The 27,333-nt window shown below is 36.7% G+C and overlaps 1 protein-coding gene across 1 annotated transcript in view; it reads left to right on the plus strand.

Moving 5' to 3' along the window:
• The window catches only part of LOC306856314 (neurexin-2-like), a gene marked incomplete at both ends in the record, with an annotated part of 392,379 nt that overhangs the window by 105,140 nt on the left and 259,906 nt on the right, over positions 1-27,333 (plus strand). The window contains 7 exons of the mRNA XM_079395511.1: positions 2,223-2,384; positions 5,037-5,463; positions 7,602-7,985; positions 9,132-9,335; positions 12,588-12,614; positions 23,189-23,308; positions 24,926-25,307. Coding sequence (XP_079251637.1) covers positions 2,223-2,384; positions 5,037-5,463; positions 7,602-7,985; positions 9,132-9,335; positions 12,588-12,614; positions 23,189-23,308; positions 24,926-25,307 — 1,706 coding nt within the window. The remainder of the gene's footprint in view (positions 1-2,222; positions 2,385-5,036; positions 5,464-7,601; positions 7,986-9,131; positions 9,336-12,587; positions 12,615-23,188; positions 23,309-24,925; positions 25,308-27,333) is intronic.

A 27,333-nucleotide genomic window follows, 5' to 3' on the forward strand; every position in this document is an offset into this window, starting at 1 on the left:
ACGACATCTAATCCTCTATCGGCGCGCCGAATGAAACTGCTGGGCACGCCGTGAGACGGCACAGCAGAATCACCGGGGAGCCGCACAGAACAGCTGCTGCAGGAGGAGTGAAAGGTCCGTGGGGACTGGCCCGGCGGAAGGCTCTCACTGTAACCCTCAGATCGCCCAGAGCACTAGCCGATGGTTCTCTGCTCGTGGCAGAGAAGCCAGCGCGGGTAGTGACAGAGGGGGCCCCTCCCATCCCCGTGAGGAGAGAGAGGCGCGATCGCAGCGCTGCTATGGTTACACGCTCAATGAACGCATAAACCATCCACGAACGCAGCTTCAGCGTGCTGGAGCCCCAGACACTGAAGACAACGATCGTGGCTGTTTACGGAGGACAGGAAACGACCGCAACCAAGAGGACACGGCCGGAACAGCGTCTTTAAAAAGACGTGAACCGACCATGATTTGCTCTTTTAGGAAATTTGCTCTTTCAGTTGAAGTGCCCAGGGGAATCGCTGCAGACAGGACACCGCTGTTCGCACCGTAACGCCAACCAGAACAGCTTCCAGACAGATGATGAATGGCTTTGTGGAGATCAACACGTTCATCCACTCGGCTCCGAAGCAAAAATCGGATGAGTGGATGCACCTGTCGCCCTTTTATACCCGTATGCACGGGGAGTGGCTCAGGTATGCAAAATCCACTAGCCAATTTCATTGGCGTTTTCTCTTAAGTCAGAGATGATTGGGGCTTCCAAGTAAATCCCCCCCCTATGTCGTCACGACATAACTCGTAGTGACCGACAGATAGGGAACTGAGGTGTTCTGCTTTAGTACAAACACTCACTGTTTATATGAATAGAAAGTGGGAAATGACAGAATTGGATAAAAATGATTGCGGCTGCCAAACAGCTGTTATTAACCCTCTGTCTAGGGAACAGAGAAAAAACTGGCCTCCCCTTACCCTTCTCTTCCTGTGGCAAAAGAGTACATCTTGTTTTCCTCATGTGTTTCGTTGTATTGATTTTTGTCATTCATTTCTTTAAGTAGCTGATGACATGTGGCACTTTATCCAGCATGTGCGACATGTTGTTTTGCATCACTGGTCTTGCGCTTTGTATACCGTGTTTTTTTTTTTTTTTTATATATATATATATATAATACACAGCTTATACGCTATTATGCACCTGCATAATTTTCTTCCACTTCATGTGTGGGTAACTATTTTTGTTGATGTTGTGTGGTGCTGTACATTGATTTGTATTTTTTGGCTTTCTTTTCCCCTCCATGTCTTGCTTTCTCTGCTCTTTCTCTCTTATAAAGGTTCAGACAAATACTGGGTTTCAATTTCAGGATAGTGCACACCATCTACAATTTTCAGCAAACAAGCTGCATTTTTTTCCAGCTTTGCCTACTTATCCGCAGTAATAATAATGTTCACAGAATATTTGACGATATTAGAGATGGAATCTGAATCCTTTCTGTCTGTCGGCATGGAAATGCCTCAATCCCGAGCATTTATTAAGACTGCAAGAAAACCACCTGTTTTGGATGTCTGCCAGTGTTTCCATGCTTCAACATTAACATTTATAAATATGATTGAGCATTTAATTCATCATAAATTACTCTAATGAGTCTAATTACATCAAGTCCTGAAATCGCAGCCCGATATGTCTTAACCGTCATGCACGGCTTGTGTATTAAAAGACTGAAAGCTGTCGCTACCCAAACACCTCCAAAGTATTTCTTTTCAAGACATCTCTTATGAAATATGTGCAGTTAATCCAGTAGTTGATCAGAACTGACCACCAACATAGTTAAATGCAACCTCTGTTATACTAACAACCATTTTTGTGTCTGAATCCCCCCTTTTATACTAATCGCGCAGTCACCCTTAACATCACTTGCTAACCCACTCAACATATAGTGATTCCTCCTAGTTCCAGTAGCCATACACCTCTCCTTCCTGTCTCTCCTGACTAGTCCAGCACACAAGACAGCATTCTCTCATTCAGAAAGCAGCAATAGCAGACATAAAAATGGGTTGCCCCCTCGCTAACGTATGCATACAGAACCAGAGGAACCCCACGTGAAACAGTTTTTTCTTAATAGAGGAACTTGTTGAAGCCAACAAAGATTTCAGCTTGTGCGTAATCAAAAGATTTCCCACGTTCCCTCTCTTGTTTCTTCCCTCTCTCTCTCTGTTTCTATCACTCCATGGCCTTTATGCCAACACAGGTGACGATATCGGTGGACGGCCTGCTGACAACCACCGGCTACACCCAGGAGGACTACACCATGCTGGGCTCAGATGATTTCTTCTATGTGGGCGGCAGTCCAAACACGGCAGATCTGCCCGGCTCCCCTGTGAGCAACAACTTCATGGGTTGCCTTAAAGATGTAAGAAGTGTTTTGTTCTTTTCTTTGAATTCAGGCGAAATGGTCGGGATCTTCTCAAAGAAGTCCTGGTTTCTCTACTTCCATTGATGTTCTTTTTGTTTGGCGAGCGATCTGTCCTCTTTTACCTCTTCCTTATCTGTCCTTTCTCTTTCTCTTTCGCACCCCTCCGAGCATGTCCCATAATTTATGTCATGTCTGTACCGTTGAAGTTCCAGCTTTACTATCCCGACAGCCAAATTAAAAATTGATTTCCTCTATGGATCCCCATTCGACTGTCCTAGACTCTCCATCTCTGTCTTGTTGACCCCGGACTCTATTAATCACCACTCTCTACCTGCTCAACTGTAGAGTTAGTATCAGTGGCCCTCTTCAGCAGGCGCTTGAGCACTCCCTTATCGCGCCTCTGATAGAGACGTGTACATCTACAATGTTGTTAAGCTTTTGGGAATCTGTGTTTTGTCTTGTTTTTGTCTTGTCGTTCTTTCGTTTTCATTTGGTCTTTTGCTGCGCAGGTTCTGTGTGTCATGTTTGTTGTTGGATGTTCATGTTTTCCCCCATGTAGACTGCATCCACCTGTGTAGCATTTAATTAGGCTAGTTTGTCAAGGTATATATATACACCCTCTCGAGTCATTTGTCAGGACCTTGTTAGGCTGTAATGTTAGGTGAGCCTTGTTTTTTTCTCTTGGTTCTTGTTTTATTATTGTATCTTGTCAATCCTCCATTGAGGCCACTAGGAACATATCCCATTTTTTGTTGAGAACTATTTGATATATTTAATAAAATATTCAAGTAAAATTAACACGATCAAATGTCTGTCGAGTCACACCTAAGATATTTTTTAAATGTATCCAACAATTAAAACCACACTTTAATTTTAATTGCACTTTTTATTTGTAATTTTTTGTTATTTGTAGTAAATACTCTTTTTATTGATTAGCTAATTGTCATGATTTTTAATGAACAGTTTAGACCCTTTCTATGGCAGGGTATACAGACAAATATATATTTTTAATTTTGTCCATTTTATATGTGCAGTTTTTATGTTCATTGAATGTTTATCACCAGAGAATTTTCAAACCTTGGTTCCAGGAAAAAGAAAAGGGAAAACAATTAAATGCACAAGAAATAAAATGGTTTACAGTGTTTGACCTCCTAAGGTTGACATTTTCTGAAGGTTTAGAATCTTTTGTCTGATAATTGGAAAATAAACATTTTTAGACCCTGTTTTGTACCCCATTTTAAAAAGTTGCTGTTCCAAGAAGAAAATGAAAGTAGTGCTTGCCTTTGAAAATGTGTCCATGGCAATACTTAGATGTTGTTATTTAGTTGCTAAGGTGGCTCTAGTACAGAAAGAGTCTCCCTCTTCTAAGCATGTTTTGGTTACACTTTGTTTTAAGGTCCAATTCTTGCTATTAACAAACCATTAACTACAACTGTTGCCTCAAACTACTAATTTGCTGCTTATTAATAGTTAGTAAGGTAGTTGTTAAATTTAGGTTTTGGCTAGGATTAGAGATGTAGAATATGGTCATGCAGATTATGAGCTTTATAAGTACTTTATAAGTTATAAACAGCCAATATGTTATTAATAGGCATGATAATAAGCAGCTAGTTAATAGTGAGAATTGGTCCCATACTTAAGTGTTACCCAGGGTTTGAAAACTCCCTAACCCCAAGCATGCGTGATCGTTATAGTGACCTCCAATTACATAAATGTGAGGTAGGAAACAAGTAACAGACGTGTTATAGGTGCAAACGCTTAAGAAACATTGAGATTACAGACCGTATCTTAATCTGATAGCGAATCAGGAAGATTAGGATGCTTAGGCTGTTCAGTCAGAGATGGTTTGAAAGGGTCTTATTTATAGAGCCCTCCGATTTTTTTTTTGTCCACGCTCTCAGGCAATAATTGCATTTTTCATGTTCCTTCGCTCAGAGCTGGCCCCTCTTGTTTTGCTCCTACCTCTCCCTTTATTTTTCTGTCATGAAGGCTGACGAGAAACATGGCTGTCTTGTGTTATTTTCAGAGACACTCAAGTTCACACCCAGCAACAAAGCATCAGTCATCATCTTCGGACAGAGAGAGCGGCTGGTGTAAAAATGAAAAGCATGTTTGCTGTGTAGGGCTGATTCGCCCATCTGGCTGTAGAGACAAAACCTGTGACTGAGACAAAAAAAAAAATCAACCCCAGGGGACACATTCTCAATGCATGTGCTGTAAGAATGTTATTTTAGGAGCAGTTTTGCTTCACGTCTTACCGTGTGGGCTAGACTTCATACCCTAGATCAAGATTTCTCAGTTGACGTCACTTAATGAATGTGCTGTTTATGCGTGCGATTCAGAAAACCACTTAGCTTTGGCATCATCAGAGCTAATGTTAGCGTAGGATGATTCATCATATTAATGAAACAGAATATCGATTAGACGAGGGTTTCTGTAGCGCTCAAGATGAGGTCGCTAGGTTTATGTGATCCACTCGTGCTTCGAGTATTTAAAGAGACTGCTGTGTTTACTGACTTGAAAACCGTGCCCCCGAGGTACACGCATCAGCTGTGGTTTGTTTGTACCAGTGGGCAGCGAACTACTCCATTCCATCCTGTTAGCATTCAAGCACTTTTTTCCCTCTCTCTCTCTCTCTCCCCGTCCCAGGTGGTCTACACCAATAATGAGTTCAGACTGGAGCTCTCCCGCCTGGCTGAATTGCGTGACCCCAAGGTCACCCTCCACGGTGACCTGACCTTCCGCTGCGAGGATGTCGCCGCGTTAGACCCCGTCAGTTTCGACACGCCAACCGCTTACGTGACCCTTCCGTGCTGGAACGCCAAGAAAACCGGTTCCGTGTCCTTCGACTTCCGAACCACCGAACCCAACGGCCTCCTACTGTTCAGCCACGGCCGGCCGCAGGGTTCCAAAGACCACAGACCGAAGGTTGACTTCTTCGCCTTGGAGCTGCTTGAAGGCTTCCTCTACCTGCTCATGGACATGGGTTCCGGGAGCATCAAGATGAAAGTCGGGACCAAAAAGGTCAATGACGGAGAATGGTGCCATGTGGATTTCCAGAGAGAGGGCAGGAAAGGTCAGGATACTGCAAGATCAGCACACACATTATTCACCTGTTTTTAACCTGCTTGCTTGTGAGACTAAAGGGACGTTTCCTTTTAATCTCTGCTGTTAAAGCACTTCCTCGTTCTGCCCGCATAAGGTCCATCTGATATGCATACTTCACAAACTGCTAAATCACTGTACTCCATTTCTTCTACTTCTCATTACCTCTCATTACTGTTAGAGCTCAAATACACTTTCCACAGTCTTAAAGCAGCAGGCCCGGCGTGGGATTTAGCAAATCCCAGGGGAAGAGGTTGAAGACCTTTCTACTAGCTGAGCTCAGGAAAAAAAGGAAGCACAGTGGATTGTTAATGCTAAATTAATGAAACTTCCTCATTTTTTAACTTGTGACAGACATTGTACAGTAGCTACACTGATTTCATGAGTTACTAAAATGATAGTCTTCGGGGATCAGTAGTAGCAGCATTAATTAAATTAGTTTTAGTTAATTATTAACTAGGGCTGTCAATTAAACATATTTATTAACTGCTACTACAAGCATCCAGGGTTGTGCTTCTCAAAAAAAAAAAAAAAAAACAACTCTTTCCCTCTATCTTTCTCTCCCCTTACTAGCTTGTACTTATTTGAACAATGACTGAGACTTGGTGTTACGAGCACTTCCTCTGTCTGATTGCCTCTTCAAGATAAATCGCTTTTTGTATTCCCCAATTGTAAGTCGCTTTGGATAAAAGCGTCTGCCAAATGACTAAATGTAAATGTAAAATGTAAATGTCAAGAGTTTGAATTTGAATTGGCCACACCCTACATGAAGTTGAATGGGAATGACAGGAAAAGGAATTTATGATTTACTCTATCTATCTATCTATCTATCTATCTATCTATCTATCTATCTATCTATCTATCTATCTATCTATCTATCTATCTATCTATCTATCTGTCTGTCTGTCTGTCTGTCTGTCTGTCTGTCTGTCTGTCTGTCTGTCTGTCTGTCTGTCTGTCTGTCTGTCTGTCTGTCTGACATTCTGCTTGTCATATGTTCTATCTACCTCTCATTCTGTATATGGTTCTGTCAGTCTATCTTTCTGCCTGTCAATCTATTGTCCTATCTGATGTTCTTTCATTGTTATTATCTGTTGTACTATCTACATTATATATAATTTTGTCTGTCGTTCTGTCTGTTTTTCATTTGTTTTGTCTGTCATTCCCTGTCAATCGGTCTATTGTTTTTCTTTCATTGTTTTTTTTTTTCTTGACAAACTTTGCTTCTCTAATTAAAATTAATAATTTATTTGAATTCCAATTCATTTTTAATTCTGCTTTCTTAACATCAAAATTAAAAATGTTTACTGCCTCAGTTCAAATTAAGCAATTGAATAGCATTCTAATTCTAAATAGTGCACAGCACTATTATATTTTTATAATATAAAATTCTGCAAATGATTTTATGATTATTTACAGTTTACAATTTAATTAATCAATGTGTCATTTCCCTTTTAGGTAACACTTTATTTTAGGGTCTCTTAACTAGTTGCTTATGTGCATGCATATTACTAGAATATTAGCCATTTATTAGTAGTAATTAAGCACATATTAATGCCTTATTCTACATGAATTTATTCTACAACCCTAATCCGACCCAATACCTAAACTTAACAACTACCTTACTAACTATTAATAAGCAGCAAATTAGGAATTTATTGAGGGAAAAGTCGTAGTTAATAGTGAATAAGTGTTCCCAATTCTAAAGTGTTACCCACTTTTATTTATTATTATTATTTATTTATTTAAATTTTAGTAACACTTTATGGACCATTTCTCACTATTAACTAGTTGTTTATTAGCATGCATGTGACTATCATATTGGCTTTTTATTAGTACTTATAAAGAACATACAGTATTAATGCCTTAATTCTACCCCATACCTAAACTTAACTACCGTACTAACTATTATTAAGCAGCAAATTAGGAGTTTGAGACAAAAGTCTTAGTTAATAGTTAATAGTGAGAATTGGTCCCTAAACTAAAGTGTGACCTACATTTCTAAATCAAATTACAGTCCTTTTATTTAAAAAATGGACTAAAACAGCTCTAAATGTTGTGGCGCATGGGTTTACAAGCAGATTATCACTGATCTCCACTATCTCCTAGGCTCCATCTCCGTTAACGGCCGTAGCATGCCCTTCTCCACCAACGAGGGCAGTGAGATTTTGGATCTCGATGGTGAAATGTATCTGGGGGGTCTGCCGGAGGAGAGCGGCAGTCTTCCTCTCCCCCCAGAGGTGTGGACCGCCCGCCTCAGGCTGGGCTTTGTGGGTTGTGTGCGGGATCTCTTTATAGACGGGCGCAGCAAGGACCTGCGGCGGCTGGCGGAGCTTCAGAGTGCTCTGGGTGTCAGCAGCTTCTGTACGAGAGAGACCCATCGGAGGTGCAGCTCTGAGCCTTGCACCCACGGAGGCCGCTGCCGGGAGGGCTGGAATCGACACATCTGCAACTGCACTGGAACTGGATATCTGGGACCCAACTGTGAGATGGGTGAGGAAAGTAGGGCTTAAAGCATTGGGGAGGGAGGATTAAACATGGGATTACTTCTCACCGATGAGAAATGTTCTCATGAAGAAGAGCAAGGCTTCAGTGCTTCCCTAGTCTTCTTTTATATTGAGATACAGCTGCACTTCAGCTCTTTTCATCAGATCGCACCTGCCTAGACTTTTGTTTGCTATTGCTGTATCGTTTCTAACTCTCTCCTGCCCTCTGCTGTCTGTCGCTAAGAATAGCAACGTGACCACTTGTCCAGTACAGGCAAGTCACGGCTGACTCAGCAAGGGTGCACATACTCTCAAAGAAATATTTTACAGTTTTTCTCAATCACTTTGGCTCAGTTCTCAAATGAGAGGTTTTTTTTTTTCTCAAAACAATAAGTTCAGATGTTTGAACAATTAGTTTCTTGTTCACATCAGATTTGAATTTCTTATTATTTTGAGCAAATTGCATGTGTTTTGGCACGTGTACAAATGAGTAAGTGCAATTGTCTAAAATTTGCACAATAGCTAAATGCACATGGCTTGTTGATCAAAACTGATAAATTGATTCACATTGAAATTGTCAAACTCTTCACAACTTCTAAATGTTATTTTATCACGTGAGCCATCACATGCAATATGATCCTTTCAATTATCAAAATCTAACTGACCTGACTAAAATGAAAACAAAAATTAATAAAACTATCTAGACACATTTTATAAACAGTAACTAATAAAAATGACAAAACTACAAAATTAAAATTAAACAAATTAAAATGGACAGTAAAAATATTGTTTTTGAAGAATCTCAACAATACTAAGATAACATTGTTATAAGTAATAAAATAAATTACAAATAATAATAATATTAATAATAATCATGTACAATAATAATAATAACAGTACAATCGTATATATTCCATTACATATACATTAACAAAGGGAACCCCCCCCACAAACATAGTTATTTATTTAACTACAGTTTAACTGTAATTAATATTGTAAATGTAAATGTTGTAATAATAATAATTATTATTATTTTGTTTTGTTACTTTTAAATTGATATCTAATTTACTTATTTTAGACTACTTACAAATGTAAAAGCAGCAGAAAAGGTCCTTGTTTTCTGATTTACTCTTTTTTTTCTGCTATCTCACAGAGTCCACAGTGCTGAGTTATGACGGCAGCATGTTTCTGAAGGTCCTGATGCCTCACGCCGTTCACACTGAGGCTGAGGACGTGTCTCTGCGCTTCATGTCGCAGAGAGCTTACGGTCTGCTCATGGCCACCACCTCCAAAGAGTCCGCCGACACCCTGCGCTTGGAGCTGGACGGGGGAAGGGTCAGACTCACCGTCAACCTAGGTAACCTTCTACCGCTGACCTCCGAACTCGAGGCACTCATAAAACAAGTCTGGGGTCCCTCCCAGAATGCATTTCACCTTCATTCCTCCATCTTTATCTCTTTCTTGTCTTCCTCTCTCACTGTCTCTCTTTCTTTCTTTATTTCTCTCTCTCTCACCTGTGCAGCCTTCAATGGCTATCTTTTCTGCAGCTTTCAGAGCAGACAGCCAGAGAGACCAACCCATGTAGTTTGTTCTCAGAAGATACACTAAGTTATAAAAGGGAAGACAGAGGGGAAATTACATCATTTTCCTAAATATTTTTACCTGCCATCTTTAGGTACAAGAAACATAATATAATATAATACAATATAAGGAAGTAATAGAATTTTAATAGAATTTAAAATATTATATATATATATAAAACAGAATAATGTTTTTTTTTCTACCTGCCGTCTTTGGGTACAAGAACCAATAATATAATATAATATAATATAATATAATATAAAGGAAGATAATTCATAATGAATAAATATAATATAATTGATTTAAAATATAACATATAATAAAATTGAATAATAATTAATATAAAATAATTGTTTTTAATATTAATAACTATATGTTAAAGAAGTGCACATATCAAAGCAATAATATTACTGCTTTTTAATAATTATTAATATTATTTAATTGCTCACACCTTATAATTTTTGTATATGCATCGAAAGTAAAAGTCTTAAAAGGGTACATATATATCACCTGATGTAACAAAATACTTTTGTAAAATAGATATATATTTTCAAGATTTTATTCGATATTTGAAAGTTGCAGGCTATTAATTCAGTCCTGTAGTTTTTATTTTATACTGTACTAGTATAATATCAACCTCACAGCCACAGTGGCTGTCATCTGATGTTAATATTAACTTAAAAAGAACAGCCGTTCTAGATAAAATGCTGTAGATGCAAGAAATAATAGATAGAAGCTTAATTTCAAAGGCTGTCAAACTTTAGACGGGAAGAACATCACAGGGGGTTCAGGAAATACTTTATACTTCAAGTATAGTGATAAAAAGTAATAGAATCACATTTCTTTTTTCAAACAGAGTGAGAACTTTACCAAGCATAAGCTGAATGAGTGTTAGACATCTAGCTTGTTTGTGACTGAAGAAATGTAATTGCCCCCCTGATCTCTCCCACCATAAGAACCAAACAGTAATTCTTCTAAAGTCTCTCACTGCCCTCTCAGCTCAGCCTCCTGCTCTGACGGCAGACTGTGTCTGTTTGTACAGAAGATTACAGACAGTTCCAGTCCACAGGAGAGTGGAGTCTGAGCTAGTCTTTCTGTCTTCGAGCAGTGTGACAGTGAGACAGGTCCCTGGCTGTCTGAGGTCACTCTTCTGTAGCGGTTGACAGCTTGAGAGTTCACCACAGCCAAGAGTGCTCCGTAGGGTTAATTAATTCTCGTTATTATCAGTTGTTAGTCATATCATCAGCCTGTGCAGGGGGGACATTAGGACTATATCTCACCAATTCCAATTAATATAACAAACAAATGTCAAATTATATGTGGCCCCGTGTTTGAAAACCTGGCTAGAGTTGCATAATCTAATTCTGAGATAAAGAGCATCAAAGTAGTCATAGCCATGGATAATTTGTGTTCATTGCTGTAAATGGTTTGTTATATCAAGGTATTCCAGATTCAGCACTCACATTTCAATTATAAGATTGTAAATACTGAAATCAATCATTTTATTGACATTACGTTCATTACGTTTCAGAATACCAGAGGTTGACTTCCTAAACACTGATTTCAGTCATCTCTGGATTTATCTTTCAAACAGAAACACCTGCTTATTCTCATATCGTTTGGTTCAGAAACTTCTTTTGTACCATTAGAAAGTGTTGACATAATTCGGTCTTTGGACACTGATCATGATGCTAATGTTTTTATGTAGAAAACAGTGAATTACAAAAAAATACTTTACCTGGGTTTTCATAGACAGGGTCACATATGTTCAGAGATTCTTCTATAAGACAAAATTCAGTTTTATTTAAACAAAGAGATCAATAATGATAATAATGATATTAGTGGTGCTGTAAAAGTATGCAACATCATGAATGTTGTGATGGCTGTAATATGCTTTAAGCATTAAGTTTTCTAATGAATGTGTCATTAGAATTATTTGTATTCTGTCTTTGTTTCTTGATTTAACTTAATTTAAACTTTATATAAACCAACCAATATAAACTTTAGACACACACAAAACATTTTTTTAAGTTTGGGTCTTTTTTTAAATTAATACATTTGTTCGGCATGGATGCATTTAAATGATCAAATGTGACAGTAAAGGCATTTATAATGTCAAAAGATTTCGGTTTCAAATAAATGTTGTACTTTTAGAACATTTTATACATGAAAGCATTCAAAAAGAATGTATGACAGTTTTCAGAGAAATATTAAGCAGCATAACAGTTTTCTACAGTGATAATAATAAGAAATGTTTTTTGAGCACCAAATCAGCATATCAGAATGATTTCTGAAGGATCATGTGACACATCACAAGAAATGCATTACATTTTAAAATCTATTAAAATAGAAAACAGATATTTTATATTGCAATAATATGTCACAATATTACTGTTTTGTTGTTGTTGTTGTTTTTTATCAAAATAAATGCAGCCTTGGTGAGCATAACAGAATTCTTTAAAAAAAAAAATATCAACTTCAAACTTTTGAGCAGTATTTTGTTATATTAATTCCCAGCCCTAATTAACATTTTTCTGATTTAAGGCATTTCAAAAGGGGCATATTGAGATATCTAAATATATCTCCAATATTTTCAAAAGGCTGAGAGATATTACATTGTATGTTTGTTTAGCTCTGCCGCCCAGTCTATAGGTGACCTGTTTTGTAAGCATGAGCTCTTAGCTGATGGTGCAGACTGCCCTTGCCTACAGTCATACTGGCAGCACCCACATACAGGGAAGAGGCAAAGCACAGGCTAAATCCAATATTTTCTCTGTATATTTAAAACTTGCCAAATGCCACATATCTGGTCTTGGCATTTCACTTCTCAGTTGTGCTGTCTCTTGTCCTGTGATTGAGGGGTGCGGGCCCTTGTAGAGGGGGCCACTCTGACTCTCAACTTGTCCCCGGATGGTTGACTCTATGCAAGAATTGTTTGTTTGTCTGCAGATTGAACCTTGAAGGATGTGGTTTTGAATTTTAGTTTCTTTTCCTTTAAATCTCACCATCTCACTCTCTTTCTCACCAGATTGTATCGGGATAGACTGTAACCTTAGTAAGTGATTCTTTTATCTGCAATGCTATTTTTATCTCTTCTCTCTCTCATGCTCAGCCCCAATTCATCCAAAGTTTCTTCTCCTCCCTCATAATCCTGTCTTCCTGCACCGTCTTCCTGTTAACACAGATTTTCTTTTGAACATGTTCCCAGTTTGCATCCCTCTCTCTTTTTTTTCTCTCACTCTCTCTCCCCAACACCCCCCTCTCTCCCGCGTTCCCTCAATCTCAATCTCTTTTGTTCTGCAAAATATGCCGATTTGCTGCGGTGTTTGAAATTAAGCATAACCATCCCAACAGTTTCCATTTCAACACCATATGTTTCTCACTGCTCCTCCGATGCTCTAGTCTGTTTCATGTCCCTGTGGGACTCCATTACATAAGGAAAATACGGTAATAAACCATTTAATAAAAGCAGAAATCTTCATTTGCCAAATCAGGCGTGAGGTTGAACATTGCCTGTATTTGAGCAGTGTTACATCCATATGTACAGTATGTGTTGGAAAACGATGCAATCCTCAGTATTAGCGGTGCAGTGATGCTGAAGGTAAGTAGTATAAATCGGATGTATGAGACAAAAGGAACACAAGTTGTGTTTTGTGTGTGTGTGTGTGTGTGTGTGTGTGTGTGTATTTACAGAAGCTATAGTTTTTGAACAAACTTTTGGGGAAATTTAGGATGCCCTCATTTGGAAATAACAATTCATAAAATAAAAAAATATTATGGTAACACTTTATTTTAAGGTGTCATATCACAGAGTAATTGCCTAATTAAGTACATAGTAGTAGACATTGTACTTACATGAAACAAAATATACTTACCATGTAACTAAGTTATGGAATAGCATGTACAGTTTGTAATAGGCAGCTATATGTAACAGCGGCCTGTTACATATGTGTAACAGTAGCTGCCTATTACAGTTGTCTGTTACACAGCTACTTGTACATTTAAGTACGATCTGGATAAACTTTATTTTATGTAGCTTATGCCTGTGTAATATTCTGTAATTGTAATGTAATTAGAAAGGTATTACATGTATTTTAGCTGTGTACTGGAGGGTTAAATCAAACTAAGGTGCAGCTGGATAAGGTGTACAGTATAGATACACATGAAGTACACTTAAGTACAATCTTGATACACTTTGTTTAAGTAGCTTATGTCTGTGTACTTACATTTAAAATTACGTTGTATAAAGTCTGCAACACATATGTAACAATCTTTTGGTTACATTAGTAGCTGTGTAACAGACTCGGTCTGCTACAGTATGTGTAACAGCAGCTGCCTATTACATCTACATAATTACAAACTGCAATTACAGGCTGTTCCATAACTTAGTTGCATGGTAAGTACATTTTGTTTCATGTAAGTACAACGGTTACTACTAAATACTTAACTGGGTAATTGCTCTGTATTATGGACACCTTAAAATAAAAGTGTTATAGTGTCATTGTTACATGTTGCATGAACTTACTTACATAATTACATGCAATAACACTTTTGTAAGTATGTTATTAATTAATATTGCTCAGTACTTAAATGTATAATTACACTGTAACAAGGGCATCATAAAATAGTGTAAACTAAGGAATTTCTAGTTTAATATATTTTAAAATGTCATTTATTCTAATGTCATTTGTATTACTATAACGTAGAAGCTAAATTTATAGCATCATTACTTCAGTCTTCAGTGTCACATGATCCTTCAGAAATCATTTTAATATTCTGAAGCATTTCTTTTTATTGTCAGTATTGAAAACAGTTGTGCTGCCTAATATTTTTTCATGGACACTGATTGACAGTGGTTGCACATGCATGGTTTGTACATCCTTGCTGAAAATATATTAAACTCTTTAAAATGGTAGTGTATATATTTGGTTAGTTGCTTTGGTATGTCAGAGGGACAAAAATATATGTAAAAATAGAAATAAATTAAATTAAATTATCTGGAATATGATGTAGCTGTAATCAAACACTAAGTAGACAGATATTTCATGAACATAATGTAGGATGTATTAGTATGTAATAGGATGATGTCTTGTAGTAATATTCTGTACTTGGCTTTATACAGTAAGCATTAGTATGTCCTCATTTCAATAACAGCAAAAATGTGTGTGGATATGCATCAGGGACAAACAATTACGACTCTTTCCTTTGTTTGAGGATTTAAGCTTTTTACAATTGCTTATGATATTCTACACGCCACGTACAGTATTTACATCTCTAATTGTGAGATTTGTCTCTCTAGTACTTCATTAGTCATGAGCCAGTAGGTGTTTGTGCTTCAGGACACGCTTCCCAAAAAGCCATGAAAATCTTTTGTGCATTGGAAATTTTGACATGTTCACCATTCAAATGCGTCATCACAGATTTATTCATCTGTTTTAATGACTCAACAAATTTGGATTTGTAGAATGTTTTCATTATAAATGTTAAATTATTCCAATGACAAACACAGATGTATCAGACTATGACGTATCATGTGCTGGTTTAAATAAACTGTAGAGGCATTAGGCAGAGCTTTTGTCACAAACTCGGCCTCTGTGGCCCTCCCTGAACACCACCGGAGGGCACCATCACCGGAATATTAACCGAACTGCATTTCCCACAATGCCCTGTACCTGAGACTCATTACAGCTTTTAAGCAGTAAGTAGGCCCACACAGATGTTTTTTTTTTTTAAGTTGTACACATCCTGAGCTCCTTTGTATTTGTTTATGAAATATTTGTCTATTATGTGTTAAGCTACCAGTGACCATTTCCCCAAGTTAAGCTAATTTCCCTGCACTTGTGGTGCAATCTTATTTTGCACAGGAATCCAACACTTGTCCCTCCTTTTCTTAAAAAATAAATAAATAAATAAAAATCTGGGTTATAATGTGAGCACTTATAATAGAAACAATTGAGGGAATGGGCAATTTGTAAATATTGCAATTTTTTAATGGTATAGCCACAGGTTGTAGAAAATGTTTTAACATGATTTTAGTGTGAAAAATAAATAGATAAATAGATCATATAGAAGATAAATAGAAAATAGATTAATTAAATGCAGTGTAATTATGTGAATTTGATTAAATTTGCACATAGTGCGGGAATTGAAGATCAGAATTATATTCGTTTTTTATTTGTCATTTTAATAAATCTGATCTGAGAAAATGTAAATAGGCCCCATGTAAATATATTTTTACTTATTATTTATTTATTGGAAAAACAAATCTAAATGATGTAATATGTATTTTAAGACTTAGCTATTACTATATTTTAGACCGGCTGAAGCACTGTATTGACCATGCAGGACTGAAACTTTCCTTTTTTAAAGAACAATGAATTCCACCACCAGGTGGCAACAAACACCATATATTACAGCCTCAGATTTAGTTTTACCCGAGTCTTAGGCTCTGCAAATGCCTTTTGAAGAACTGAATGTACAAATCATCCCTGTTTAGGGAGTGTAAAATCCTTGTCATAAAATACATTACAAAATAAGGTTTTGATGACACATATTGAGTTTTATTGCACGCCTGCTATTTATGATCTAAGAAACGATTTATCACACATAATGATGAATCTCTGCTTGGTCATATGTGGATAAGTACATTCCTAATCAGATGAGCATGACCATTTGATATGTTAACCTGTGGAAGTGTTTCACATTCCTCTCTACACTCTCAATATTAACTCGATGGGTATGTCAAACATATTTAGACTGATGGAAGTTTTAATGACAGTAAAATGTTAATCGACTTTTAAATAGACAGAAATGCTGGTAGTTAAAGTAAATTATACCCAATTAGGGCCCTCTGCCATCTGTTGGAAGTCTCCTCACCATGATGTGCATTTTAAACAGTTTAGCATAGAGTAGTCGTGAATGCGAAACACATCCAGATGACGTTACCATGCAAAAATCACACATTAATGTTAAGTTAACATTAGGTTTTGATGAATAATTGACAACGCCTGAAGCTGTTCATCAAAGTTTGATATGAAGAGCTGCATTATAACGAACGTTGCTTGATATCTAGTGCTGTTCTAAGTCGTATTTGCTTACACGCACAGGTTTTATTTGTACTTGAATTCATTTAGCTGTCGCAGTTTCATCCGAAATGCTGAGTAATACTAGGCCGAGCCGAAGAGACGCGTGTGCTCTTAGATTTAAAAGCAGGGATGGGCAACGATTTAAATTTAATTAACAAGCTGCCAGAAGGTGTAGGACGACAACTCCCCCTCTCTCTGCCTCCTGCTCGCTTATTCCGGGTTTTTTCAGAGCTAGAAGAGCTAATTAGAGGGATGATATGACACCGACTCACTTCAATGCAAAGAATGTCACACATACCTGGTTGTTACGAGTTTTACTCACAGGTATAGTGTTATTCTGAGCCGCAAACAGATTGCCTACCAGATTAATACCAGTTGTTTTGCTTATACGAAGTCATCCGTGGAAGGTTCATCAGATTTCGAGTGCTATACAACACTCCTACAAATAGGCTGACGTTGTTCCTCGGAGGGTCTGTTGACTCCAACAGAGCCAATTAGAGAAGCCAGCAGCAGTCTGAGGGGCTTTGAACCACCATGTCAGGCGCTAGCCGCTCTGCACGATGAAGGCTGAGGCAGCTACATCGGTCTGACCCATTTTTCCAGTAGCACCTCAGGCGCCTCTGAGCACGCGCCAACCGGGGCCGCAGCGGGCGCTTCTCAAAACCATTACTTTACCATATTATCGACGAACATTCACTGCTGCTGATTGGTTTTGTGTCGCCGGTTGGACTCTTGAGGTCTGTGAGGGATTCGGTGTGTGTGTGTACTTTAACCCTGTGTACCGAGGCACAGTATGGTTTTGTTCCTCGGCCATAAAACTCCTGAGCCTGTAAGATGATTACACAAATGCCAGGGGCCAATTCAATTTCATTTCAATTCAGTTTAAGTATAATGCGTTTGTCTCGTGTTACACACAAATGCTCAGACATCACCAGTCACTCTCTGTTATAATGAGCAGAACTGCTGCAATTGTTTGTTTTCTTTTTGTTTTTTGCTTTTGAAGCAATGATTTTAAGACACCGAATCAATACGGTTTGTATCTGTAAATGACACATGTAAAGGAGAATGCAAGAGTGTTTTTACAGTAGTTTAGACAATAGCAGAACTAAACTGGCAGCTGCTTTTATCAATCACACATACTGTAGGCGGTGATGTGATGATGGTTTAGGTTCAGCTGTTGGGGAAATCCATACGAATCAATGAAGAAAACAGAGGTAAGTTAAGAGGATAGGAAATGGCTGTTTAGATGAGCTGTTTAGATGAAACCAAACATGCATAAACATACATAAAATTGCTTTTGAGTTTAATTGTTAGATAAATTAGCTTCTAGTTGCAGGTATTTCCCAATAGATTGTACTGTATATTGTGTGTGGAATCTTTCTTAAATAACTGTTGTCTGCTGAAAGAAATGAGAAGAATGTCCAAGGGTATTCATAATGGCTGTATAACACACATTAAAATTAACGGAGTGTCTATTTACACTGTGCAAATAGCCCACCTTGTTGGCAAAGGTTATTTACACTAACTCCGCCCACTAACGTGTGATTGGGTTAAAAAAAAAAGATGCAAATTGAGCATCAGCTTTAGTGGCATAAATGGTAAGGCACATGCTATTTGACGTGATCGACCCGAGTTCGAGCCTGCCTTTTGCTGAACTTTTTTTTCTCCCTTTTCAAATCTCATATTGCATCAGAAAGGCATTTATTTTCAATAAAAATGAAGGAAATAATCAAAAAGTTGAAAATAAAAGTATCGGGTAGGGTTAGGGTAGGTGTAGGGAGGGCTTTATTGTCCCAATAAGGTGGCATCCATTCAATAATTTGAATTAAAACTATAATTTACACTCAATACGTTATTATTGCGTACTGTTTTATAATGTACTACAATACTGAGGTGCAGATAATTGCCATTATTTACACTTAGTGCAAATAGCCGCTGCCTAAAATTAAACTACGTATATAATCGTTTAGTACCATTGCATTCAATTACACACACACATATACTATGGAAGCCCATTACCACCACTGAATAAAAAATAAAAAAGGTAGTTGCGACTATTTATCTCACAAATGATACAAACTCGCAATCCTGACTTTTTTTCTTAGAATTGTGAGACATAAACTTGCAGCTGCGAGATATAAACTCGCAATTAGGAGAAGAAAAAAACCCTCAAAATAAACACAATTGTGATTTAAGTCAGAATTCTAAGATATAAACTCACAGTTCTGAGAAAATATCAGTCTTTTTTCCCCCCTCAGAATTGGACATTATAACTCGCAATTGTGAGTTTCTATCTCAAAATTCAGATAAAAAAAGTCAGAATTATGAGGTATAAACTCGCAATTGCGAGAAAAAAATTCAGAATTGCGATAAAAGTTGTGATTCTGACTTTATACAGTAACTTTCAATTGCGAGTTTATATCTCACAATTCTGACTTTTTTGATGTAAACTAGTGAAATAGTGCGGTAAGATCACATTTATTTGAATGAATTCTAGCATTTATTTAAATTAATTATTGATCGTGAGAGAGAGAGAGAGAGAGAGAGAGATGATAGTTGTGTGCAGTGTTGGGAGTAACGCGTTACAAAAGTAATGCATAACAATAACGTATTACTTTTTGATGTAACACACTAGTGTAAGGCTTTACTAATCAATTTTCAGTCATATTTTACTCTCTTTTTACTACGCTTGCGTTACAACACACTTTTAGCTCCCAATTTTTTATATATATTTTTTTTTATTTAATTTAAAGTCAGATCCAACTTTTTTACGCCCCTAGGGCCGGGCTTCGGGCCAATATTCACGTCATAGTTCAGACGGGGGCTGGTCCTCGGGCCTGTTTTAGGCTTCTCCTTATCTTTACATTTTAGACATCCATCAATTATTGATGAAAATAAATTGCCGCGCTAGTGGAAATAACATGAGTCCGTGCTGCCTCGACTGTCAAGAGCATGTAGCACAGCTGAAGTGTTCTGCATTCAAATACACGCAATAAAGCAAAAGCCCCAGCAAAAGTAATTACCATGAATGTGTCTGGGGGAAATAGTAAGGATTCGCCATCTCCTCATTAGACGCGTATTTAGAGAGAAGTGCATCTTTACGGATAACGATTGTATTAAATAGTTTTTGTTTTCGTTTTTATTTATTTCGTTAAGTAGTAATTCAAAGCTTTCTATAGATATATTTATCATGTCTGTGAGGCATGTATTCGCTGACTTTAGGTTCATTTTTGTGAAACGCTCCTGTTCAAGATAAAAGCACAACGTTGTTGATATTGTGAGTGCACACAAATAAAGTAGACCCTTTACAGTTACGAATGATGTATTACTCTTACCTTTATGAGCAAAAATTATGGCGTAAGTTGTAAAAAAATTGCAATTGATTGCGCTGGTGCCTCCATGTCCTGCACTTTAGCTTCCATTCTCCACACAAACTGGATGCAGCACGCATTTATCTAGGTTTAACGTTTAAACATTGTTATATGCTTGACCTGTTTTAGTATATATATAGATTTTATTTTAGGCAAGTCATGATGATTTGAGAAGGCTAAATTGATCAAACATAAGCTATGATCAGCCTGTCAGTCTGCCGCTTGGTCGTTACTTTAAGAAAAAAAAAAAAAAACGTATTTAATGAACAAAAAATTATTCAAACGTTTTTTCTAAATGAACTTTATAAAAAGCCAGAACAAAATATAAACACTTTGCCATTAGGGCAGGGCTCTAGTACATTTTGTCATTTTAGAATGTTAAGTTCTACTTCTGTAGATATTTTGGTGAAAGTAACTCAAAAGTAATACAGGAGTCATTTAACGCATTACAATTCTGAGAAAGTAATATTATAAGGTAAGGAATTACTTTTAAATAACAGTAACAAGTAATCTGTAATGTATTACAGTTTGGAAGTAACTTGCACAGCACTGGTTGTGTGTGTGTTACCTGCATCTGTGCATCTCTCTCTACAATTAATTAGGCTACTTCAAAAACAGCGATTTTACATCTAGTTGCTAAGGAATATAATGTAGAGATCCAGTCTCTAGGCTATTTTATTAATAAAAATCACGGGGAGGCCTTGACAACAAGTTTATGTGCGATCTGCGATCTCCGACTCTCTCTCTCTCTCTCTCTCTGTGTTTTTGTGCAAGTGATGTGTGTGGGTTTGTGTGCATCAATCAAAGCAGTGCATTAATATAGAACGATGATTAAACTGACTTGGAACTGCCTGTGCATTAAACGATTTTACTGCATACCTGCCAGCCAATCAGAATCCAGTACTCAGACAGACCATGGAATAATAGAATATATACAACAATAGATCAATATATATACAATATAGAACAACAAATGCAATCAAATCAACAAAAAAGCAATATTATATAAGTGCTGTGACAAGTTCCGGTTCATCTAACACAGTACACATATTCAAGTGTTCTAGTGTTAGAGGGTAAATTGTTTATTAAATGAATAAAAAGAAAACAAGGGAAAGAATAGAAAAAGAATAGGGAATGCTAGTGCTAGAGGGTCATTTTTTTTAATAAATAGAAAGAAAACAACTACTGTAGCTAGAATAGAAACAGAATAGAGAGTGTAAGTGTTAGAGGGTCAAGTGTAGATGGAAGAGATCTTTCTTCAGCCATTTTTTGAAGATGGCTAAAGCCTCAGCTGCTTGGATCGAGTTGGACAGGTCATTCCACCAACAGGGAACAGTATATACTGTACATGTACACTACAGTTCAAATGTGTGGAGTCAGTAAGAATTATTCTTCTTTTATTCAGCAAGGATGCATTAAATAAATCAGTAAAGAGACAGTAAGGACATTTGGTAACACTTTATTTTAAGGTGTCCACAATACAGAGTAATTAACTAGTTAAGTATTTAGTAGTAACCGTTGTACTTACATGAAACAAAATGTACTTACCATGCAACTAAGTTATGGAACAGCCTGTACTTACAGTTTGTAATTATGTAGATGTAATAGGCAGCTGCTGTTACACATACTGTAGCAGACCGAGTCTGTTACACAGCTACTAATGTAACCAAAAGATTGTTACATATGTGTTGCAGACTTTATACAACGTAATTATAAATGTAAGTACACAGACATAAGCTACTAAATGTATCAAGATTGTACTTCATGTGTATCTATACTCTACAACTTATCCAGCTGCACCTTAGTTTGATTTAACCCACCAGTACACAGCTAAAATACATGTAACACATTTCTAATTACATTACAATTACAGAATATTACACAGGCATAAGCTACTTAAAATAAAGTGTATTAAGATTGTACTTAAGTGTAAAAGTAGCTGTGTAACATACTTGGTCTGTTACATATGTGTAACAGTAGCTGCCTATTAAATCTACATAATTACAATCTGTAATTACAGGCTATTCCATAACTTAGTTACATGGTAAGTACTTTTTATTTAATGTAAGTACAACAGCTACTACTAAGTACTTAATTAGGTAATTACTCTGTATTATGACACCTTAAAATAAAGTGTTACCGGACATTTTCATTTCAAATAAATGCTATTCTTTTAAACTATGTTTTCATCAATGAATCTTGAAAAATTACACAGTACAGTTATCTTACAATACTGAAATATTAAAAATACTGTTTTCACCATTGATAATAATAGGAACTGTTGTTTGAGCACCAAATCAGAAGATTAGAATGATTTCTGAAGGATTATGTGACACTAAAGATATACTGTATGTATGCATGCATGTACGAGTATACAATAACAATATGGATCATTTATTTAATATACCTGCCTGTTACTTTGTGGAGAAGAGGAGAAAAGTACTCTCAACTGAGTTGGTCACATTTACATGTTCCGTTAAAATAACTAAAAAGAGAAAAAGACATGATTCATAGGAAACAGTTACCAGTTACATTTAAAAGTAAAAATGTATAGACATTTTAGGAATGAAATTATTTATCTGTTGAGAGTGTGTTGGCAGTCTGTGCAGTTGGATGGTTGAGCTGAATCATTGAGTTTTGACAATTACAGATTTAAAAAACAAAAAGGTGAGAATAAAGAAGCCTAAACTCAACACACAGAACCATTTCAGCACAAAAGGGTTCTTCAGGATGATAATAGAACTGTTACTATGTGTAAAAAACTTTTAAAGAACCATATTTATTCAAAGGTAGAATGTCAATACTGGTCCATATATCTTAAAGAATTCATTATATTTACCCTGTAGAGGCTCACAGAAAGAGGTATCAGAACAGCATATGTACGTGTCACGATTCTCCTTAAGGAGCGTGTCGGTATGTATGTTTTGTGTGGGCGTCTGGTTGTGTGAAATGTAAATGAGTGTGTTTGAATGCGTAGGTATGCTCATGAGTGTTGGTATGCGTCTGTGTGCTCTCTCTAGAAATGTTTGAGTTTGTAGATATGTCCTGTCAGTTCTGTATTTGTATGTGTGTGTGTGTGAGGTGAGAGCAGCAGGCCTGTGAGGTAGATTGTGCTGTATTGATAAGACAGGAAGCTTGCAGCGGTGTATGACTTTGGCCCTCTCTCTCTGCAGGTAAAGGACCGGAGACTCTGTTCGCAGGGCAGAAGCTGAATGACAATGAGTGGCACTCTGTGAAGGTGGTGCGCCGTGGGAAGAGCCTGCAGCTCTCTGTTGACAATGTGACCGTGGAGGGTGAGAGGAAGACCTCACACACACTGTATACTCTATGTACTGTATATGGACACACGGACAGTTATTACAGTTATAATCAAGCTTCATTGTGCTTTTGCATAGGCGATACAGTCTGTATGTCCAAGTATACTCAAAGTTTGGGGTCAGTAAGATTTGTTTTTTTAAATAAGTATTTATTATTTATCAGGAGTGACAGTAAAGACATTTCTAATGATACAAAGGATCATTTCAAATACAAAAGATTTATATTTCAAATAAAAACTGCTCTCTTGAACTTTGTTCATCAAAGAATCTTGAAAAAAGTAAGATTGTTTTTGAAGAAAATTAATACTTTTCTTCATACCTTAATCAATAGTGAGAGTACAGACATTTTTAATGTTACAAAAGATTCATATTTCAAATAAAAGCTGTACTTCTAAACTTTTTATTCTTCAAAGAATCCTGAAAAAAAAATATATATATATTTTAAAGACTTTAATACTTTTATTCAGCAAGGTTATATTCAACAGATTTTTTCAGTTTTATTCAACTGATTAAAAGTCACAGTAAAGACCTTTACATTGTTATAAAACTAATCTAATAAAATCTGTTCTTTTGAACTTTCATCATAGACACTCATAATAATAAGAAATGTCTCTTAAGCATCAAATCAGCATATTAGAATGATTTCTGAAGAATCATGTAACACTGAAGACTGGAGTAATGATGCTGAAAATAAATTACATTTTAAAAAATATTCAGATTGAAAATAAAATTAAAATTGTATTAAATAAATCCAGCTTTGGTGAGCATAAGAGACTTCTTTCATAAACATAAAAAAAAAATTACCAACCCCAAACTTTTGGTAGGTAGTACACACAAGGGCTTTTCACACTTGAAATAGTTAAAAAAGTGGTGTTCAGAGCGATGATAACCCAGGGTTAAGCGCTGTGCACATTACATGACATTTAAAAATATTTTTGCTTTGGTCTGACCAAAATTAAACATTTAAAGTACGTGTATACACGCTTACTGCATCCTAATCAGATGTGATCTATTAAAGTGACTAAATGAGAAGAGGTATTTCAGACATTTTGTTGACATCTTGTTAATTGCTGGGTAGCAACTCCTACTGTGAAACAATGAAATCTAATTGGTCTAAAAATGTATTTTTGAATCAATCTTTTCAGGCTGTAGGTTGTGAAATGAATCATCCAATCCCCTAACAAATTTGACTCAGAAGAATAGTTAGCTCAGAAATCGCTATTTCTATAATGACTCACGATTTTCAGTGAATAACGACTTAAATTTTATTACAATTCTCACAGAAAGTTACCGTATGGATTTTTACGTTCTGTGTATACAGACTTGCTTGACTCTTAAAACTTGTTACATCATGCCTTGTTATGGCAGAGTGTTATTCATTTATCGTTGTGGTGACAACTGAAAGATTATATAGTACAGTTTTTCAGGTTTAGGTCCATCTTGCACATTGCAAGTTCAGCGTTACCGCATATCCAACTCTGAATTGAACATCAAAAGCTGTACTTGCCTTGGGATGGGCTCAGGCAGCACGCCATTCCCTCATATCATCAGCTCCCAGACCTGACTAATCGAGCGTGTTTGGTTCCGCCACAGGCCAGATGAGCGGAGCACACACGCAGCTGGAGTTCCACAACATTGAGACGGGCATCATGACCGAGAGGCGCTTTATCTCAGTCATGCCTTCCAACTTCATCGGCCACCTGCAGGGTCTCTCTTTCAACGGCATGCCGTACCTAGACCAGTGCAAGAATGGTGACATCTCCTACTGCGAGCTCAACGCACGCTTCGGCATGCGCCGCATAGTGGCAGATCCAGTCAGCTTCCGGAATCGGGCCAGCTATGTGTCGCTGTCCACCCTGCAGGCTTACGCTTCCATGCATCTCTTCTTCCAGTTCAAGACCACCAGCCCCGATGGTCTGATGCTGTTTAACTCTGGAGACGGCAGTGACTTTATCGTGATCGAACTTGTGAAGGGGTGAGTGAGTGAAAACAAAAAGAAAGATTATATTCCAGCACCAAAGTTTGAATGACTTGCCCTACAGCCCGATGAAATAAAAATGTAAATGTTGTTGCTTTTAGTGCATTTATATAAAAAACAATCCCTTTTAGCAGATATACAAATTTCTAATTGTCAGCAGAGGTTTTTTTCCATTATTTGTATAATACTATTTATTAATATTTGATGCGATAAACTTTTTTTTTTTTGTATTTTCAGATTTCATTTTAATTTTAGCTTTATTTTTCTTAAAGTAATATTAGTACTTCATCTTAAACTTTTTATTTAGTTTGTTGCAATTTGTTTCCAATTTTTACGTTTTTTTTAAGCTTACGTTTTCATCTAACATTTTATTTAAGTTTTCAGTTAACAGAAGTGGTTTGTAATAGTTTAACAGTAACAACACTGATTCACAGCATTTCTCTTCTGTGAAAACATTCCAAAATCATATTCAAATATTAATCTTAAAATACACATATTTTTGTCCAATCAAATGCTCTCGAGTGAAAAAGCCCCTCCTACTTCATTAAAAAAACTAAAAGTTCTGCCCAAATGTCCAATAAGAAATGTTCTTAGAAAAATGTGATCAACTGATTTCATGGGATATTTAAATGGCTGAATTATATGATTCAGCGTTTAACTCTGCCCTCTGCTGTTTCAAACCAACAGCAAAAGCTAATTGAACAAAATTTGTTCATTATTAAAGGACTTTTTGGCTTAGTCAGAGAAGCGCTTCACTATTAGCCATGCTCATATTACTAAAAAACAGCATTAAGCATTAAAATCCTATTAATAAAAACCATTTAATTAAAGTGTGAAGTTGAGATGGGAACTATAAAGAAGAGATGGGAATAGGAGATTTCTTAACATTACTGCACAAATAAGGAACTAGAAATTTCTGCAATAGGCAGGGTATTATGAAATGATAATAACGTTGAGAACTACCTGATTGAGAAAAGAGAGAGAGAGAGGAAATTAGAATGCAATATAAAGTTAAGCCTTAGCTATACGTGATGGAAAGCCTGAGGCCTGAGAGACAGAGAGAAAGACACCTTAGCAGAAAGTGAAGTTTCCTGAACTATTCTACGGCGCTACAGCAAAGGAAATGATATTATTCTCTAAATCGTTCGCTTGCCATCTCATTTGAATGTGATGAAAAAGACTGTGTATTGTGAAATAATGCTAAGACAATACTTTCTTATATTGTGTGATATTTGTTGGCTGCATTTAAAAATGTACAGCTTATCTAGTGTAGTCCGTTTCATGAACAAATTTGTTTTGTTTAATGAATTTCGCAAAAACACTTACAGGATTTGTTCCAAAGTCTAGCGACCAGTCTTTAAAAGTAGGCATCTTAATTATGCTCCCTACTAAGACTTCATGCGTTGGCCACTTCATGTTTTGTGTATTGTGTTGTTACTCAAACTCTGCTGAAATTAAGTTGAGTTTTGAGTGTGGAGTGTTCCAAATCAATCACTTAAAAGGTTTCATTTAAGTTAGCATGCTTTCTTACAAGTTAGCTATTTGTGTAGGCAGTATTTAGCAAGATTCAATAGGTTTTGGAACAGCTTGATGAATCCTTCGCTGAATGAACTCACTGAATATGACTCACAATACTCGTCATTTATACATTTGCAGTTTTTTTGGAATAAATATTTCATTAGGAATAGTTAACCTAATAAATAAGTCTTTAAAACATTGCAATATGTTACCAAATTAGCATTGTAATTTTTAGATCAGTTATAGGTTTGAACCGGGGTGGGTGGGATTCTGTAGGAACCACTGAGAGGAAGAAAAAGCCCTTGAGATTGAAAACAAGTCTTTTCATATTCTCTTCCACCCATGTGAAATTATAAATCCAGATATTGAGACATTCCCACTGACAGCTCAAAGTTCATCTTCAGTACATTACACAGATTGTTGGTGATCTCATCCTTCAGCATACAAACATCAGTCCCGAGAGAGTTAGAGCTCAAAGGCCTTTTCCGACAGAACTAACGCGCAG

Source organism: Barbus barbus, assembly GCF_936440315.1.
Source record: "Barbus barbus genome assembly, chromosome: 36".
In the NCBI taxonomy this organism is placed as follows: domain Eukaryota; kingdom Metazoa; phylum Chordata; class Actinopteri; order Cypriniformes; family Cyprinidae; genus Barbus; species Barbus barbus.